The sequence below is a fragment of the Dicentrarchus labrax genome, unplaced genomic scaffold, assembly GCF_905237075.1.
Source record: "Dicentrarchus labrax unplaced genomic scaffold, dlabrax2021, whole genome shotgun sequence".
NCBI lineage: Eukaryota > Metazoa > Chordata > Actinopteri > Moronidae > Dicentrarchus > Dicentrarchus labrax.
In genome coordinates this window covers 13,559,818-13,579,114 of record NW_026136719.1, presented here as the reverse complement: position 1 = coordinate 13,579,114, position 19,297 = coordinate 13,559,818, and the positions used below count along the sequence as shown (strand labels likewise).

General features: G+C 37.7%; 1 protein-coding gene across 1 annotated transcript; it reads right to left on the bottom strand.

Annotated features, from left to right (window-relative positions):
- Positions 1–9,586: 9,586 nt before the first annotated feature.
- On the bottom strand, positions 9,587–18,264 carry LOC127351483 (ephrin-B2a-like). Its single transcript, XM_051379038.1, has 5 exons — positions 18,002–18,264; positions 16,944–17,227; positions 15,604–15,696; positions 12,795–12,911; positions 9,587–11,247 (listed from the first exon to the last, which is right to left on the bottom strand). The coding sequence occupies exons 1-5, from the start codon at positions 18,106–18,108 to the stop codon at positions 10,868–10,870; spliced, it is 981 nt and encodes a 326-aa protein (XP_051234998.1). The 5' UTR covers positions 18,109–18,264; the 3' UTR covers positions 9,587–10,867.
- Between the last annotated feature and the right edge of the window lie 1,033 nt (positions 18,265–19,297).

Sequence of the window (19,297 nt, the reverse complement as noted above, 5' to 3'; positions counted from 1 at the left end):
GACAGCAGAGGCGGTACCGTAATGTTACCTGCACTCCGCGGCTGGATGTGCAGCCGACCTGTAGCCCGACAGCGCCATCTAGTGGACGAGCCTCGACTTCAGTTTAAGACTTATTGATTTATTTATAATGACAAGTTAAATACTGTGTCGGCTACAGAGAGTGAACTGCAAATTCACCTCAAAACAGAAATTATGAAATTAAAAATTATAAGTTAAAAGGGATGTTTTTATTTTGTTTAAATTACCTCAAAATTACTAGTTCTGTATTTTTAAGGGATTTATTCATAGATAGTTGAAGGCAGAACTCATTTATGATTTTTTAAATATCCTTTATCTAAAATTCTGCGAAATTAAAAAGTGACAACCATAAGTACTTCTCAATTGGGAAAACTTTTTTTTGCTTAATGATAGGCTATATAAGCCTCTTAGCTTAGGCCTGAACATCTGCCTGAAACAGAAACATTTTAGGACCTTTAATGGCAATGTCTATGTATCATATTTCATGAAATTAAAAAGTAACAAATTACTTTCAGTAAATTCCAACCAATTTTAAGAGGGGATTGTATCCAGATTGAATTAATTTTAGGGTTGGTTAGATTGTGTACATGTGATTATAATTTGTGTGCTACAGTAATTTAACCAGACAAAAACTGTCACACCTAAACACGAACCGTACTATATTTTAGGTGACGTAAAAGGTGTTGTATGAGCACATCCCATGTTTAACACAGAAGTAATAAGTCAAATTAATTCCTCTACTACTCAAATATTTTCTCCTCTGTAGAACCAGTGCTGCTTTTGGATGTGGGAGGTGATAAACCTGCTCACTCAGGACTGGGCTCTAATAATTTATCTGGGAATCATTGTAAACTTTAACACTGCTGCAAACTCAAGAGATTAGGAAATGTAGAAAGTGACTGGTTTTAAACAGCATTGTTGAACAAATTAGGTTTTTTGCACTTGTTTTAACTAGTTTCTTATAAAAAGGTGGTTACAAGGTAAAATACCATGATTTCAAGCCTCATCAAAAGCTTCAACCTAAAATGAAACCGGGATGTATACATCAACTTGGGAAAAAGAAATCGCCTCACACCAAGAAAACATGTACGTACCCACGTATGTTTAACACTTGCAACCCATTAATTGTGACATTGTTATAATAAAGCAAAGAGAAAGAACGTGTTAAAAATTTAATATTTCAAGCAACATTACAATTAACCACTTTAGACTCATCCCATCAGTATTTGCATGCATTTTATGAAACTGGCCAAAACAGGACAAGTAGTTTGTTTTTTTAAATCAACACGTAGGTCAAGATCCAGGTCGGTTCCATCTCCTCATCCCCACACAGGCCGGGACAAGTGCAATACCTCTAGTTACACAGCATTGCTACTAATCCCCACCTGCACAGAGAGGGACAACTCCAAATATCCAGACCATCACACACATCCAAGTAAATACCCACCAGTAAAAAACAAAAAAACAATCTTGATGAAAAGTTCATCAACATAGTCAGTTTTGCATGGATTTGCACAGCAAACAAAAGTTAAAGCTGAATGCAAACCAGCAAAACTGACAGTGCGATGATCAACAGACGAACCTACGACAATTAAACATCAGAGCTTCAGAAAGATGCAGTTAGTTAGAAGTACTTCAAGTGCTCACATTGCAGTAGATAGGAGAAAACTACCTGCACTATAAGCACTTTAGTACTGCTGAAACTGTGTCGCTGGACGAGAGCGTGTTTGTAAACAGAGTTACAGGGGTACTCTGCAATCACATTGTGTTTGATGCGACACCCCCAAACCCCCCAAAAAAAATCTTAACAGGTGGAGAGCAAGCAGGCCACCATCAGTTTTGCATAGATTTGCACAACTCATCTATTCTTGTAGTGCAACTATGCAAAACTAGCAGAGAACTGCGAGATATTTGAGCCCAATTAGAAATTAAAAAATGGTCTGGTGGCGCATATCACAGCCCCTTATGCCAGAAGGAGCACTTAGGGCAGTAGGTGCTAGTCTATTTCACTATCTGCACTAGATGCACCTTAGCACAAAGACAGTACTTCAAATGACATGTTAACACCAAAAAGGATCTGCACATCAGTGTCAGGGTATTGCTGTAAGTGCCTCCACTGCAGTAGGTATGACATAGTACTACCTGCACTGTAAGCACTTTGACAATACACAGACTGATTAAAGCCTCGCTGCCCTCTGCGGAAGAGATGGTCACACTGCTCCATGTTCAATTTGTTTGGAGGTCCTGCACCTCAGGGTGGATCTGAAGAAGGGAAAAAAAAAACATGTGAAAGATTAATAAAACAATGAATATGACTTTTTTTTAAGCTATTGCAACAAGTTAAATACGCAGGTTGATGTGTGCGCACATGTGGCGGATTCCTTGTACTTAAATCGCAGAATTCGCCTTCCCCGCCATCAGAAATGTGGGCCATTGTAGTTGATGAGTCGATATTTACACTTGTTAGTTGTTGTGAGACAAGATGTTATGATTTATTACAGCAGCACGAGGTCACTGAAAAACATGAATGAGTAGCACAGCCTGCGGCCCGCGTTCCCTGCGACACGGGAGCGCCTGCGCAGGGATCGGTGTTGTTCACCCCTCCCCCACCGTCTTTAACATGGCGCCTCGAAGTGCGCCAACCTTAGCATAAATGACTTTAAAATCAATCAACCTATACGCCACCGTAGTGTTTCACACTGAAATTAGCAATTGCGTGTTGTTAATTTAAAAAAAATAATAATAATAAGGAGGAAACACCGTGGCTTGCGGTTTCGGACATCCTAGAAAAAAAAAAACCACGGCTACCGTAGGAAACAGAGGCTAGCAGCAAACAGCAGGTTGGGCAGGTAGCTTAGCTGCTGGTGTTAGCTTGGTGAAAACATGGCAAGCCGCAGTTAGTGCAGTTATCTAACTATGAGTGGAGGTGGCACCGGAGCAGCTGGAGGTGTTTTCAGTTTTAAAAAAAAACAAAAAAACCAACCAGTGTGCTCATTTTCTTTAAATCTCTAAAAGCTAATGAAATTTGGTTTTGAGTTTGACGACACTGGTTAGCTGTTAGCCAACAACAAACGAGCCCAACGTTTGAAGAAAATACACCAACGGTGCGTTTGTCCCGTTGGATCGGCTGTATTCACCCACTCCTCATCTTCACCCAACCGTGTGTGTCCGTATTAATAAACGGTATGCTTGTGCTCACCCCGCAAAACAACTTCTCTCTTTTTTTTTTTTTTTTTTTTTTTAAAGTTGACGCGGCTAGGCTAACGCTAGCTAAGCTAAAACGCGCGGCCTGTAACTGCCCCATGTGCTGCTGCTTTGTTCTGGGGGGCACTTTAACTCACACACCACTGCACTCGAGTCTGAGCAACAAATTAACCAGATTTACAAACTTACTTTTGGAAATATCGGACTAACGTGTTTGTACAAACTCGGGTTTTGTTGTCGGGAGGCCAGATTTTTCCCCAACTAGTTGCTAAAGCGCAGCGGAGAAAAGCTCCGGACAGCTTTTCAAATCTCCCTCATTCCCTCAATGGTGGAGCGGAGGGGACTGCCATGCGCCTCACGTTGTACTGTTTTCATCGCAAGCATTATCGTTTTAGGTGTTAATGTTTGGATATCGCCGCCAACAGTATATTAAGACACGTAAAACGGGTGTAAATCACACGGTTGGAGGTTTCATTCACCAACACGGAGGATGTGAAATAACCCAAAACCCGACTTCCTTGCCGATAAACATGCGCTCGGTAGACACTCACCAGCCGAAATCCACCATCTTCGCTCACTTGCTTGGGCTGCCGTGTAGTCTCTTACCGACAAAAGAGAGAAATAAAAACGGAACTAATCCGAAAACTTTTCAACCGGGGGACAAAACCGAAACATAAAGTGAAATCCCAGCCGATTGCGAGGCAATTTATAGCCTAGATACGCTGGTTAAAAATGATTGCAGGGTTAGGAAAGTGGCGCGAAGGCGACCAGTTGGTAACCATGTGGGTGAATGAAGGGCGGCTCCCACTGAACGTAAATATCTAGCTACAACCCCCAACTCTCCCCATTAGCATACATAAACTACGGTACTTCCGACCCACATCTCCAACCAAACAGCCTCCACCTCTCCCAAGGAAGGAGAGAGGGAAACAGACAGGGATCACGGCGGTTTTCAACTCATTTTTTTAATACATTAAAAATATATATTTATGCATATATAACGGAAAACAGCCTGTTTAGCATTATACTTTTTATGGCTTGTAAAGTTTTGCATTATAATGGAAAAATAAATAATTTAAAAACCATGGGTTTTTTTATTTGAATCAAAATAATGGCGCTGAGTAGTAAAACTATTTTATATACTGAGCACATTCTCTAGGTGCATTGTATGTTCGTTTCACTAATAAAATATAACCACTAATTAACCTGTTGCTGCTGAACAACACATTAAAAAAAAACATTATCTGTAGGTTATATACATATATTTGTTTAATTTTTTTCGGGCTCCTTACAGAAAGATTAGAAAAAAGAAAATTGATTATTATAATTTTGTTATATATATATATATTCTCATTCTGAAATCAAGCAAGTTTTACAGAGTATTGTTCGTTGTAATTCAGGCCAACTTTAAAGATGCAATGCTATTACAGTTAAGTTAAACTCTTATTCTCACTGTATATTCAAGTGTGTGTAAACTAATATATTTATATATGAGAACAAAAGAATCAACAAAGGTCTGTGGGTTGTGAACAGGGCGATGAAGGTCCATCAAAAGTGTTTTTTTTCCCTCAGGGATAAGTATTGTCTTGGATTACTTCTTTGGGGGGAAAAAAGAGAACAATGAGTTTTGTGTTACAAATTATCTGTTTTGGGGAAATGTGTTTAATTAGTTTTGAGTAACACTTCAACAGAAATTCCACAAAAATTCTTAGGGTTTTGCAAAAATGATTAAAATAAGTGAAATGTAAAAGTGAAACAGATAAAGTTTTTTTTTATGTAATTTAAACAATTGTTTTAAGTTAGTAAAACTGTTAACATTAGTTTGTAATATTTTTTACTTCAGAATAGTTAAAGGCAAAATACACCAGTACCTCTTTTACAATAGATGATTTAAAACAAAAAAAAACTTGTAGTAATTCTTTTCTGTGTGTGTGACTCAGTGGTTTTACTTTGAAATAAACCAAAATATCTGTAAGCTTACATGCTTACAGGCAGCAATTTGCTCATGCCCTGCTCTTACTTTTTTCTTAGATCTAAAACAAAACGGCTGGATGTTGTGGAGGCTTGACAACCAAAAGCACAAGCCATCAAACCACAATAGAAGAGCAGTCGAGTAGCTACAGCAGCAAATTTGGGGCCCCCAGACAGGATGTAGTATGTGTGTAATATCTCTCTGAGCACCTCAACATGAGATCCATTTGAATGTGTGAAACCAAAGAATTGTTCAAATACTTTACAATGAGATATACAGAGCAAAAGATCAATACGAACCTTCTTCACATGTTTCAGATGCTTGATGCAGACTTTTCTGCGCATAAATGACAATCCCTTGTGCAAAGAGATATTTTTGTGGATTATATTGATTATAAGCTCCTAAACTTACGAGTTTTTTGTTTTCTAATGTTTATGATGGGAGTTTTTGAATTTGTGCTTTGATCAAAAAGAGTTAAAGTTATTTATAATAGGCAAAATCTTAAAGATAATTTTACCAGTTGACCGGATTTAAGTCAATTTGGCTTGAATGAAATGAATAAAATGCCAACTGAAGTGGCACGTCTCACTCTCCTTTATTTTTGCACCATTTTCAGATGGATGTTGTGTTAAGAAGATGTGCTCAACTACACTTAAATACACTGTTGAGGTAGTTTTAGCCCAACTTTGACCTCACCACATTGTAGAGGGAATTATTGTATTTTGATTCCATTACATTTATCTGCCAGTTGTTGCTTTTCAAGTAAAGAGATTTTACATTAAAAAACACAACAAACGTATAAAATACTAAACAAAATCTGTAACCTTGTAATGTTTCAGATAGATCTGTGATTGGTTAGCTGTAACACCAAATAGAAATTTCCCCTCTAAACTTCTTACATCTAAATAATTATTTAAGGCCTAAAGAGGTAAAATTATCCAATATTTCCATTTTTAACATTGTTCTGTTACTACTTTTACTCAAGTAAATGTGCTGGTATTAGTTCCTTACTGCTGCTTTAAGAATACATCCTTCCAATGTTGTCTTTGTTCACAAAAGAAATACAGTTCAATAAATAATAAAAGAAGTGTGTTTCAGGACTTTTTCTATAGTGTTTAATAACAAAGAAATAAGGGATGATCCCTTTGGAAGCTTCCAAATGCATCACCTTTCCCCCTGTTAAATGCAAACCCATGAGTAGTTAAGAGTATAATAGAGGTTTGATGAAATGCAGAAAGAGGGTTTTTACCTTTCAATGGACATTATTGGAATCACAATAGTTCATTGTTATTGGTATGTTGTGCTGAGAAGTCACACAAATTTGAGTTGCTTCAAACTGATTGAAGAGTACACAATCTGCTGCTGACCTTCAGTTTTTTGGTTTTTTTTTATCATCTGTTGAAATCCTGTAAATTGTCACAAACATGAGTGTGATACAGTATGGTCGCTGGCCAGCAGAGGGAACTAGCAAACTAAATACTGTACTACACGTACACTGACATTTAACTGTAAGAGGAAGCATGCACCAACCACAACTTCCCCATCACTTGATTTTCTGTTTTTTAAAAATTATGCAACCCTTTGAGTTTCAGAGAGGAGAGGGGATGTATAAAGCAGCTTATTGATAGTTTCAACATCTATAGTTCTTTAACTGTGAAATCTCTTTTTCTGCATGCTGATGTTGCTGTAAATTCATCTTGGTTTAAATGTCCTCAAACAGGGATGATGTTCACTTAAATAAAAGGTGTGTTTGATTTAAGCCTCCAACTGACCAACAAACAGACAACTTATCACTCTAATATCAGAATATCTGTGTCCCCACTTCTTTGGGCACACTGTGGGAGTGGGAGCGCTCAGTCATGACCCCCAACCCCCCACACAAAGCCAGTGGTGGGGCTAGTTCCTCTGCATATGGAAGTGAGGTGGGGGGTGGGTGGACGCAGGGAGGTTGTAGACTTCACATTGTCCCATGGGGTCAGATAAAAGCTTACAGCTCTCCTTGTCAGACCTCCCCCCCTCCTCTTCAAGCTCTATGCTCTCTGCACAAATGATAGTTAAAGATCTGCGCGCTGAAATCAGAGCAGGTATCACTTGCAAAAGCAGTTTAGGACACTTAAGATGGTAGTTTATTGTTTGGGATAAAGATAAAGGAAATGCAGTCATGCCTATGGACATTGTAGCAACACATGCAGGTGTGAAATCATTTTGTTATTTATGCACTATTAAACTGTGCAAAGAAAAGACTCAGCAGACACATGCATGTACATGCTGGTAGCGCTTGTGATATTCAAGGAATCTTGTGAAATCCAAAACATCCCCTCTGATGCAGCCCCACTTCTTCCCATTTTCTCTAAAGTGGCCTACCATATCCAAGCCCCTCCCACGACAGGGGCCATGTGCCTGGGGGTTTCTTTTTTTGTTCTTCCTATAGAAGCCCGGCCACCATTGTCTCCATGTGACCCAGAGGTCAACTGAACTCACCTCGTCCGATCACAGCCCATTCAGCTGTGAAGCCTCACGTAGGACAAAAACATCTCACAAGAGCAAGGATCACTTCAAGCGAGGGGGTGGGAAGACACACACACGGGCAGCGAACACGCTATGCAGTGTTTCAGAGTCATAAGCTAATTTGTGTTATATGGTTTTTTTCACAATGTAGCAAGATATTAGAGCCATGTACGAGTAGTTCAAAGTGATTAAAAAACCTAAATGAAAGGGTGGAATGAACGCAATGTGGTTTAGTTCATTGTACAGTCAGGATGTGTTTCCTTATTGAAAACATTAAGAGAGGTTTAAATTAGCCGAGACATGTTGGTCTATTAAAGAAGTCAATTATAGAAAGTAGTAATGAAGTATCTTTGACACATTTTCTAATTCTCCCTCAGATATTTTAAATACTCTTGCTAGAGGGAAATTGCATTTTGCTGCAGGTTAAGAATGAGGCCACCCGCGCCTGTCATCTGCCGCTTTTTATTAAAGTTTATATATCGGGCTGCAGGCCACAAAGAAGTAGTGCACTGTGGAAAAAGTGCACCATGTTTTCCTGCAAAAAATAAGTGTAATAATAATAGTACTAATTTTAAAAAACGCCACTTTATTCAAGTTTTCTGTGTAGAAGCTGTAGCATTTTAGCTGAATAATTTTGTTTTTTGATGCACATGAGCACATGTGCTCAAGATCCTGCAGTCTGGCTTCTTGCTTTCAGAGGCAACAGTGTCCCTGGTGGAGAGGAAGCTCATGGAAGCTGACAGGTTGAAAATGTGCGGCATGATGTGGCTGAAGGAGCATGAAACATGTTCACCCATGGATGCTGTGCACAGGGCCACAGGAGAGACTATGAGATGATCAACTGCTAAGTGTTTTTAATGCAAAAAAGAGGGGGAAAATGATTTGTATTACCTTTACCTTTACAGATAGTAAAATAGATTGTAGGCAGATTACACAAATGTGTCGATCTGTAAGGATGACACTGCAGCTGTTGGTGATAGAGAGGTTCAGTGAAAGTTGTAAAAGATCCAGTCTGAGATTTTTACACACAGACTGGCCTTATTGTATCCTGTGTCTTAGTGGGTACAATATTACAATTATGACAGTAAATATATGAACAACTTACAAAATATACTCCAGAACTATCCACTTTGACACAAACCAAATCAAACTGCGTTTTGCATTATGACATTTTTTGTCCGTTCAACCTAATGGTGAAAACCTCCTCATGGTGCTGTTCACTGCAGAATGACAGTCCCTATCCCATGAGCACCATTAAGTAATGACGCATCACGCTCCTCTGAGCAGAATCTACCCACCCAAAATCATTCAGAAAACCGTTTTGAGTTTAAAGTTAGTTTCACAACAACCATAGATAAAGTGTGTATCAACTAAAATGAATAAAAGTCCTTTAAGTATAATACAGAGGCGATCATTTCTGAATAAACCATGGCGGTCTTAACATTAGTTATATGCAAATACTGATGCTGCTTGTCTGAATCATCATGTAGGCCAACTGTGCTGCTTAGTAATTTTGTAACCACAAGGAAAGTTGAAAGCGTGTGCTGTGATTTATCTGCAGTCTATCCTGATTCAAACTTTCATCTCACCAGTTTATTCTCTTCATTTTCTTCCATGACTTTCAGTGTTGCTCTCGTCTTTTGGAAAGCAGAGGGAAGAGACAGACTGAAGAAGAGACTACTGAGGAGTTGTTGTCCAGTATTTAAAACCGTCACACCTTTAACAAGTAACAAAAGATTTGAGTAATTACATTTCTATGGAGACATCTTTGTGTATTTAACATGCTGTTAAATAACAATAAATAATTCTGTTAAAAAAAGAAGGTGACACAGTATTAAATGTATAAATTAAAGCAGCCCGCAGCAGAACAAATTAAGGGTGAAATCCTTTGAAATGGTTTAACTTTAATGAAAGCCACAAAATCATTATTTTCATTTCACTGAACAGTTTACACAATTAAATTGTGATAAATTCATATTTAATAAGTGCTAGCAAATGTAGTGTGTTGGAGTGCAATCTTTTTTAAGATTCATCAATAAACTAAATAAGATGCACACTTACTGTACAAGTGAAGCTGCCATGTGAGGTGGCAGTGAGAAATAATTGATTTATTTTCTTTGAAAAATAAAATCATGAACAAATTGGCATTTGCCAATGGTAGAGGGAGTATTCAGACACTTTAAAAATAAATACTCCATTACATGTAAAAGTCCTGAATTAAAAATGTTACTTAAGTAAAAACTATGCAAGTATTATCAGGAAAATTACTTAAAGTACTTCAAGTATCAAAAGTAACAGGTAAAATGACTCATTACAGAAAAAACGATTATATGAGTGTGAAATACTGCTATTTTCATTATGGATTAATCTCCTGATTATTTTCTTGATTAATCCGTTTGTAAAAGTTAAGAAAATAGTGAGAAATGCATCATAGTTACCCAGAGCTTTAAGTGATGACTCCAAATGTCTTGTTTTGTCCAACCAACAGTTAAAACCTCTAAATGATTTAGTTTACTGTAATTTAAGATGTGGAAAACCAGCAAATCACCATATTTGAGAAGCTGAAACCATGAAATGTTTAGCTATGTCAGTTTTCGAAGCAGTCGCTGATACATTTTGTGATAACTGATTTATGAACTAACCAATTAAGGTCAAATTTGAACTGTTTAGTCATCATATATTATTATTAAAGGTCTTTAAAAATGTCTTTAAAATTTGGAATTGTAAAGTAACTATGGCTGTCAGATAAATGTAGAGGAGCAAGAAGTACAATATGTTTCTCTGAAATGTAATGGAGCAGAAGTATAAATTGTCTGGACACAGAAACCTCAAAATTGTACTTGAGTACAGTACCTTAGTAATGTACAAACCACCACTGGAATTCGCTGCACACTTCCATAACGACTGAATGATGTGTTATGACACATCAATTTCCTCTCTGATTGTCATTTCAATATAACAAGAAAACAAAACAGTCCAACAGGATTTTGTGCACTTAGTGCAGTGTGACAAGAGGATAAGACTGACTTTTGTCTTTTCTTCACACCACCCACAAACTTTAAAACAAAAGCAATGGAAGTGTTGTGTCACTGTCTGTTGCCTGGGTGTCCCCGACAGTTCAAATTCAGGATTTCCTGCAACAGACTGGCATGAGAGCAGCAAATATTAGACTTTGTAGTAGACATTGGTGGGACTCTGGGGCATTATCTCCTGAACTATGTAAACAGGGGGCCCGTAGTCACTGCTCACACGCTCATAATGACGACAGATCATGCTGTCAGAAGCCCGCAGAGGAAAGACAACATCGCTGCGGTCGGAGCCGTTGTTGTCGCTGCTGATGCTGTCCCGCTTTGGCACAGCCAAAGTGTTGAGGGACACGGAGGCAGACTGCTGGCTATCTGGGACACAGCGGCTGCGATGGTACCTCCACAGCAAGGCCAGTAGAATTATGATGACCAGAAGGAGGATCACACAGCCAGAGACAACCCACATGAACAGTCCTGTCTCTGGGCCATCGCTGCCACTGGGGTTTGTTTGTCCTGTTTCTGAAACATTGAAACAGAGGCGAGTCAGAAAAAGGACAGAGAAACTGAGATGAAAGAGTAAAGCAGGACACGTGACACAGAGATTTAAAAACACTCACAGTTTATGCCCTGGTGAGGCCTGATCAGTAAGATAAAAAACCTCAGTGAAAGCTGGACACTGTAGAATATGCTCTAATATTTAGGATCTTACTGGTAAACAGTCTGGTGTCTTTCTGTGTCACTGAATGGGCCAATGAGTCAAGATCAGGGAAGGTTTGAGCACAAGCACTGTGTCCGAAAATCTATAATTCATTCTAATTAGTATACCAAAAAAATCAACATATTTTACCATTTTAAACTAAGAGGAAATTATATAATATGTGTGACCTTGGTGGTCAATCCGACTGCAACTCTGGAAAGCAATTAAACTTCACAAACAGACATCAAAATGTTTTTCCCAAGACTAATACTTATTTTTTTGTTTTCCTAGATTTCTTTGGAGCTTTTTACACCACCAAGAACAATTTATTTTAATTATTTTCAGCTGTTAGCTGCTCCTTTATTTCCCTTTGTGCATTGCATTGTGGGAGAACAGTGTTCATCAAAAGCTCCCGCAAAATTCGACCATTTTGTTATCAGTATACTTTATTGTGTCATTATATACTAAAAGTCTGATTAGAATAAGTCTGTAGTATCTGTGATTGTTTTTTTATTACTTATATATAGGCGAGGGTACAATTCATATCGATTTTAAATTATTTAGAGTCCATTTTCATCAGTGCAGATTCATAGGATGCCTACTGATAAAGAGTTGAAAATCGTTCCCTTTCTGGAGTAAAGCAAAAGGACTGTATTGTGTTTTGGACGTTTGTTGACCTCAAGCATACTTTAAAGGATTGTATTGTTCCTGTAGGAAAACTCAAGTTCATCAGTAAAGCTAAATGATACGTACGGTGATATTACATTTTTTTGACTTATTGTCAACAATCCAGTGAAAAGACGAAAACCAACTGTGAAGTGATCCTACCAACAATAACGTCTGAGTATCCAAACCCTCATTTATCTTATTCTTCTGTGCCATAGAGCTCCAGTGTTGTTAAAAAACAATTAAATACACATTAATGAGTTACACTGCTGCACTGGGTGAGATGTTCCTTCATCACAATGAACACTGTAGTTTATTTATATACACCATGCTGCTGCAAATGTATGGCTGAAAATGGTCCTTAACAAACAAACTTTTTACTTATGTTTGCAAAAAACGAATATATTTAGCCTTTTTTCTTAAAAAGTAAAAATGTATATCTTCAGTAGAAAATAATGGGCTTAGGGCCGAGTATTACAGACCCAGCAGGGAAGTAGGAAAATATTAAGAGGCACACCAACACAGTGCTTTGTTTCTTACTGCATGGACCTAACTGTGTGGAAATCTTTACTATTTTTTTTTTTAGTTTAGTTTAGTTTTTTTTCATGAAATTTGTTGACAATGACAAAAATTATCTTTTTAATTTAGTTTAAATTGTAGTTTACAGGCTACACCAAGCAAACATATATTTATGTCTTCTTACCAGTTTTGCTTTTGATATCCTCTTCTTTCCCGGAGGGGTCCTTAGCCTTGGACTTTGGTCTTGTGGGTGGGAATCTGGTGGGGGACTCCTGGAGTGTTGAAGCTGGATTTGAAGAGTCTGGAAAATAAAGCAGGACAGTTGACATAAAATCCCAACATATGGCTACTAGCATCACACCTCACATCTCTTCATTTTCACTGTTTTGTTTTAACACTATGTAGGTGGGGTAAAGTCATGTCAGAACGGTCCTATTGCAACTATAATGACGTCTGTTGAATCATTGGTGAATCAAAATCAAAGCAATAACAGTTCTTTGACTATTTTGCGCCATTCAGGTGCGTCACAGAAAAGGAAAAATCTCCCTTTTCTAACCTAATCAGACCACAGAGAGTTTTGTTCTGAGTCACGAGTGGGACTCAGAACAGAACTCTTTTTTTTTTTACTAGAAACTGACTGCAAACACTTGTTTGCATATTTATAACTAAATTCATCCAATTCAAATGTTTCTGTTTTCGCTGTCTGTTTTATGTAACTATGTGATATAGGTTAAGTTAACCCTGCATTGCAAACAGCGGGGAAATGTACCCCCGTATGTTTATGGCATTTACCAGGCAGGGATGGTCTAATGAAAGAACTGCATTATGGGAAGCATTTTTGGAGCTTGGCCCATACTAAGGTCTAATGGTCAGGATTTCTTCTCTCTGATGCTTGGATTGTTTTCTATCTATTGCCCCGGTACTTTCTAGAACCTGATCCCTCTGTGGATAAAACGGCTCATTGTAAGGTAACAAAAACATAACAATTCTTATTTTCAGGTGATTATACAATGATGAAAACATACCTATAAATATTATATTACATTTTCGGCAATTGATCCTCCTAAATGTTACACACTGGACCTTTAGGTACACTTTTAAGAAACCTGTACTTTATTTGAGTATTTCCATTTTATGCTACTTTATACTTTTACTTATATCATACTTTTTACTCCACTACACTTATGTAATGTATTTGACAGTTATTACGAGTTACTTTTCATTTGAATATTTTACATAAAAAAAAATATAAGTTTAAAAAGTACAACATATTGTAAAGGATTAAACCAGCAGTTTCCTGATGTTTTGTGTGTAGTTAATGCCCCTTGTCACATTTCACATTTTAGATGTCTATAAGCTGTTAGCAGATCCACCAAAGAGACATTTTCCCTCTAAACCTTTCATTTGGTTTCATTTGAATATCCATTCAAGGCCAGATGAGTTAATATTATTCAATATTTCACAAGAAAATCCACCCAAAGTCCCCAAAAAATGTACACAAACTTGTGTGGCAGAACTTCTGTTTTTTCTTCTGTCCTCTCTCAATAATCATCTCACATCCGTTTTGTCTTGCCTTTGGAGGGACCCTACCCATAGGTTGAAAACCCCTGTAACAAATACTTTTACTATGCTTTTAATTTGTTGCATTTCACTCATAATACTTCTGTACTTTACGTGTGATGGAGTATTCATACAGGTACTTTTACTTTTTCTTTTACCTAGGTTAATAATCTGAATACTTTTTACACCACTGCTTTTCTAAATCTCTCGCAGGTCCCTCACCTTTGGAAGTGCAAAACTAAATTACTGGAGTTCCTGTTTAAGTAGAGCATGGTGCTGGGATTCATTTAACAACAAGAGATGTATTGCAATAAACTCACAGCGTTAGCCATTCAGCTGATTTTCAGCTGCAGTCTTTTAAGTTTTATTATCATTAGCATTCATTTACCACTGCTGTTAATTTAATTTCATATCGCATTTAGCATGAATGTACAAACAAATAAATGAATAAACAGAAGGGCCATAATGCTACCAAAACTCCCAAATTGATTGACAGGGGTTTTAATATATGTAGAGATTAACAGGAGATTAAATCTGAGTTATTAATGTTTTCTGTTGCTGTTAAAAGGTTTGTTTACATGTGTTTGTAAACAGCATGAAAACAGCTCCATATTTTCAGTTATGATCAGTTGAGAAACACACAAGATGCAGATTTTTCATCTCCCACTCACACTTTTGAATAATTTATATGAATAATACTTCACATTTCTGAGGTCAAAAAATTACATTTAGGGGCTTTCACTGATTTAGCTTTTAAGGTTTTTTAGCAACTCACACATAAACACAGCAACTGCTTAATTTATCTGATTCTGTGCAGCTTGATAACACACCAAAATACAACACATAGGCCATAGACAGAAGTCCATAATAAATGTTTGTTTCTTCAAACATAAGGTGATAAATAACACCACCATAATATTATGTGGATAGTTTAAGAAATAAATAAAAAAAACAATATGTTTCTGTATGACTATTACGTAATATAGAGCGATTTATACACAGGACATTTAAAGTAATGGCAGTGAACACGTTCAGAATCTGCTTTATTACATTTTAATGTGTGTTTGAATTTTTTTTAAAGGACCATTGGCTATTCTGATGTTAATACAGGGGGGAAAAAAACAGTCTGAATGATCGCATGCAAGATAATACTGATGGCCTAAAGCTGCCAGTGGTTTGAATTAGGGATTTGAGATAATTCATGACGGCAATCTCTCTTCAAGAGACTGAATAGATGATCAACATTATCCAACTACTTAGTATTTCCAGAGAGATGGGAATATTATTGCATTACAATTATAATAATAACCAGAATAAACAATTGTTGGTATTGTTCATTTAGCATTATTTGTCCTATAGTTTTGTCTCCCTCTCATTCATTCATTCATTCATACATTCAGCCTTAAACACATGCTGGCACACAAAATACTTACTTTGGCCGACTCTCAGCACCAGCTTCATGGATTTGGTTCTACACAGCCCTCCATTAGTATTATCCAGTCCTTGCGGAGAGCCTGTGGAGGTGGCTGATATACAGAGACAGGAGGCAAAACATGAATAATAATTGTTTGCGATCATCATAATGCAAGATGATCAAGCAATGCATAGTTCTTCCATTATGATTTCTTTGCAGACAGTTTAGCCAGTTGCCGAACGTTGCATCACATGGGGAAGAAAAAGCACACATAGCACAAACTATAATGTTACAAACAGTTTATAGATAATCTCACACACAAACACATACAAACCATAAAAGATGCAACCAGGGCTGCCACAAATGCTAATTCATTAATTGTTTGGTCTATAAAATGTCAGAAAACACTGCCTATCACAAGTTCTTGGTGACATCTTTATATACCGGTAGCTTGTTTTGTCTAATCAACAGGCCAAAATTCAAAGATATTTGCTTCACTATCACATAAGACAAACAAAAGCAGCAAATCCTCATATTTAAGAATCTGGAACCAGAGAAAGTTTTACATGACTTCAACTATTCATTCGATTATCTAAATAGTTGCTTATTAATTTTCTTGTTGAATCGACTAATAGTTTCAGCTCTAGATGCACAAATGGGTGGGGGGGAAAACTGACTGAATACGTTTTTATTTTAACTAGCAGAGCAATTACTAAAACACATATACTGTATATACACAACACACACACACACACACACACACACACACACACACACACACACACACACACACACACACACATCAAGAACTTTTGTTCACCCCTGTCACTCACACACACATAGACTTGTTAGCAGCATTTAGGTCAGATAACAACATCTCACAGGCCACAAGCCACGTAGCCATGAAAGCTCCCATCAAATCTGCCTGATGCTGTAAAAGCCTTGTGTGATTTGGGGCATGTAAGCCCTTGGAATCACACTGGCCTGCCAGAGCGAAGTGTGCTGTCAGAGCGCGGCGAGGTGGATGAGGCTACATGGTCAGACTTGCTCTCTATCTCATGCATCACTTGCCACTAAGATGCTGGTTCAACCGACAGCGGCCCAATAACGAGGCCACATTTTTTGATTCTCACGCAAACTGACAAATTGAGAGGGAGCCGAGGATGATGGCTTCCTCTCTCAGCCAGGAGGAAAAAAAAGAAAACAGTTGCTAGCATTGATGCAAATGTTCCACCTGTAGGAACCAGCAGCTTGTGTGTCTCGGATTTTTAAGGTGTGTTCATAAAGGACATACATGACTTCACTCAGATATCATATCTGAGGAGAGCATGACCTGTGCGGTTACACACACTGACTCACAGGTGATATAATAGTCCCTCCCCTTGAGGAACTCCAAGCCCCACAGGTTGGGGCTGAACTCCTGGAACTTGAACGTGAACTTTACGTCCCGGTGAGGCTTGTCGCAGTTCAGCAAGGGTGTGTCCGTCTTGTCGATGGTGCATGTCTCTATCTGACTTCGGGAGACCAGGTAGACACGGGAGAACTCCTCCGTCCCCCCCGAGGAAGCATCTGCCCGCGGACACACAATGTCCATCTTGTCCCCAATCTGAGGAAACAGGACTAGACCCTGATTTGGACTAAATCTGTGTGTGAGATAAGGGGAGAGACAAGATGAGGTTTAAAGCAGAACAGAGTGAGGCATCACTGTGTCATTCAGTTTTATGAGCTTTTCAACAAGATCTTGAAGTTCTGAGTGCTCTAAAACCTCAGTTTGTTATTATAAATAGTGAAAAATGCCCATCACAAGTTCAAATTGCTCGTGGAACAGCCCAAACCCCAAAGATATATTCCATTTAAAAGTTGAAACAGATCACCTGATTAATCAATTGCAACCATTATGATAATTGATTAATCCTTTGAGTCATTTTTCAAGCAAAAATGAGAAAATCTTCTTATTTCAGCTTCTCAGTTTTTTACATGATAGTAAACTCAATATATATATATTGAGATTATATTGATTATATTATTAATTTAAAGATGATCTTTTGTTGGATGATTTCACAATTTTCTTTCATTGTACAGATGAAGAAAGATTAAGTGATTAATCGAGAAAAAAAATCACCACATTACTTGATAATGAAAGTAAGTGTTAGTTGCAGCATTAATAATTTTTAGTACAAAAAAAAATTCTCACTGGAGAAGCTGGAACCAGAGAATATTTAGCATTTCTGCTTTATATATTGTTTCAGCTCTACATCAAAGCTTCTCATATGAAACATCAACATCAAAACTGTAGTGTCATGATTTGCTGTTGTTCTATCTCCTCTGACGAACTTAATGAATTAGGTCACATGAAAAGGACACAGCAGCATAAAGTTGCATCCTTCCCCGAGTGTGAAACTGATTCACCCACTTACTTTGTGTTGGAGCTACTCCAATGGATGGACTCCAGAGTGACTGCACGACATGAGCAAACGATGGCCAGCAGGATCACGGCACCGCAGTTCCATGTGATTCTCCCCATCACAGGAATAAATCGCAGATCCACAGCGGCTCAGTATCATAAAACAGAGTGAAAACGGGCTAAAATCTGTTGCCTCTGCATGTCTCCGGCTGCTCCAGGTGCGCGCAGAGGACACATTCCGGAGTGAAATCCCACCAAGTTACGAGTCTTCCGCCTGCAGTTGTATGAAATTGTCCACATTGTGCGTAATTGGCTGGAAAATCATTCGTGTGACGAAATCCGTGTATTGAGGACAGAGATTGTGTGGAGTATTTTAGTCATCAGCTGACTGACCGGTCCGCCCATATAAAGGCTCAACAGGGGAGACCGGGGTTGGTTGGCACATTTCTCTCTCGTGTTCTTCACATTAAGATACTGACATATACAAATATCAAGATCAACAAAAATGCATTATTATTATTTCTTAAAGCCTTTTTGAGGAAAATGTATGGGTTTTGGGGTTATATAAATGAAATTGACTTAACTGACAGCTTATGATGTATAAGATAATTTGTATTTATTTTCCATGAGTTGCTTTTAATAATACAATTTGAATATATAAATTATTATTTAAAAAAAAGCATTATTTCCAGTCTTTGTTTTTTTTTTTGTTGCATCACTGTTGACTGTAATGGGACTGAGCCTTTCCTTATGGATATCAGAATCAGAATCAGAAATACTTTAATAATCCCAGGGGGACATTACTTTCGTTACAACTCCAAATCTACATACAACATACTTACATACAACATATAATATTATTAAGGACATAGCTATCTATATATAAATATATATATAAACATATCTATATACACAAGATAAAGTGTAAAATATACAGTGTGTATTGGCTATAGATGTTCTACAACATATTCATGTGGGTCTGCAATCATCTCTTAGAGGATATAATGTGCTATGTGCATCATATACCATGGATCTGTGTCAAATGACAAGTTCTTGTGGCCACTGTGTGTATTGTTGGTATTGTTGGATCAAGGCTGTAGCAAGGACTCAACATCAGGGGGGACCAAACCTGGCAGGTGGTCTGGGAACCCCTACCATTCTAAAGCATTAAAAAATTCAGGAACACATGGGATGAGCTTTTTATTTAATCTTGACAATAATATGGACATGTCTGTACATTAGGATTAGACTGTTGCAATGTCATTATTTGGTCTTCCATCAATATTTGCTAATTTTTCTTTTTTTTTTC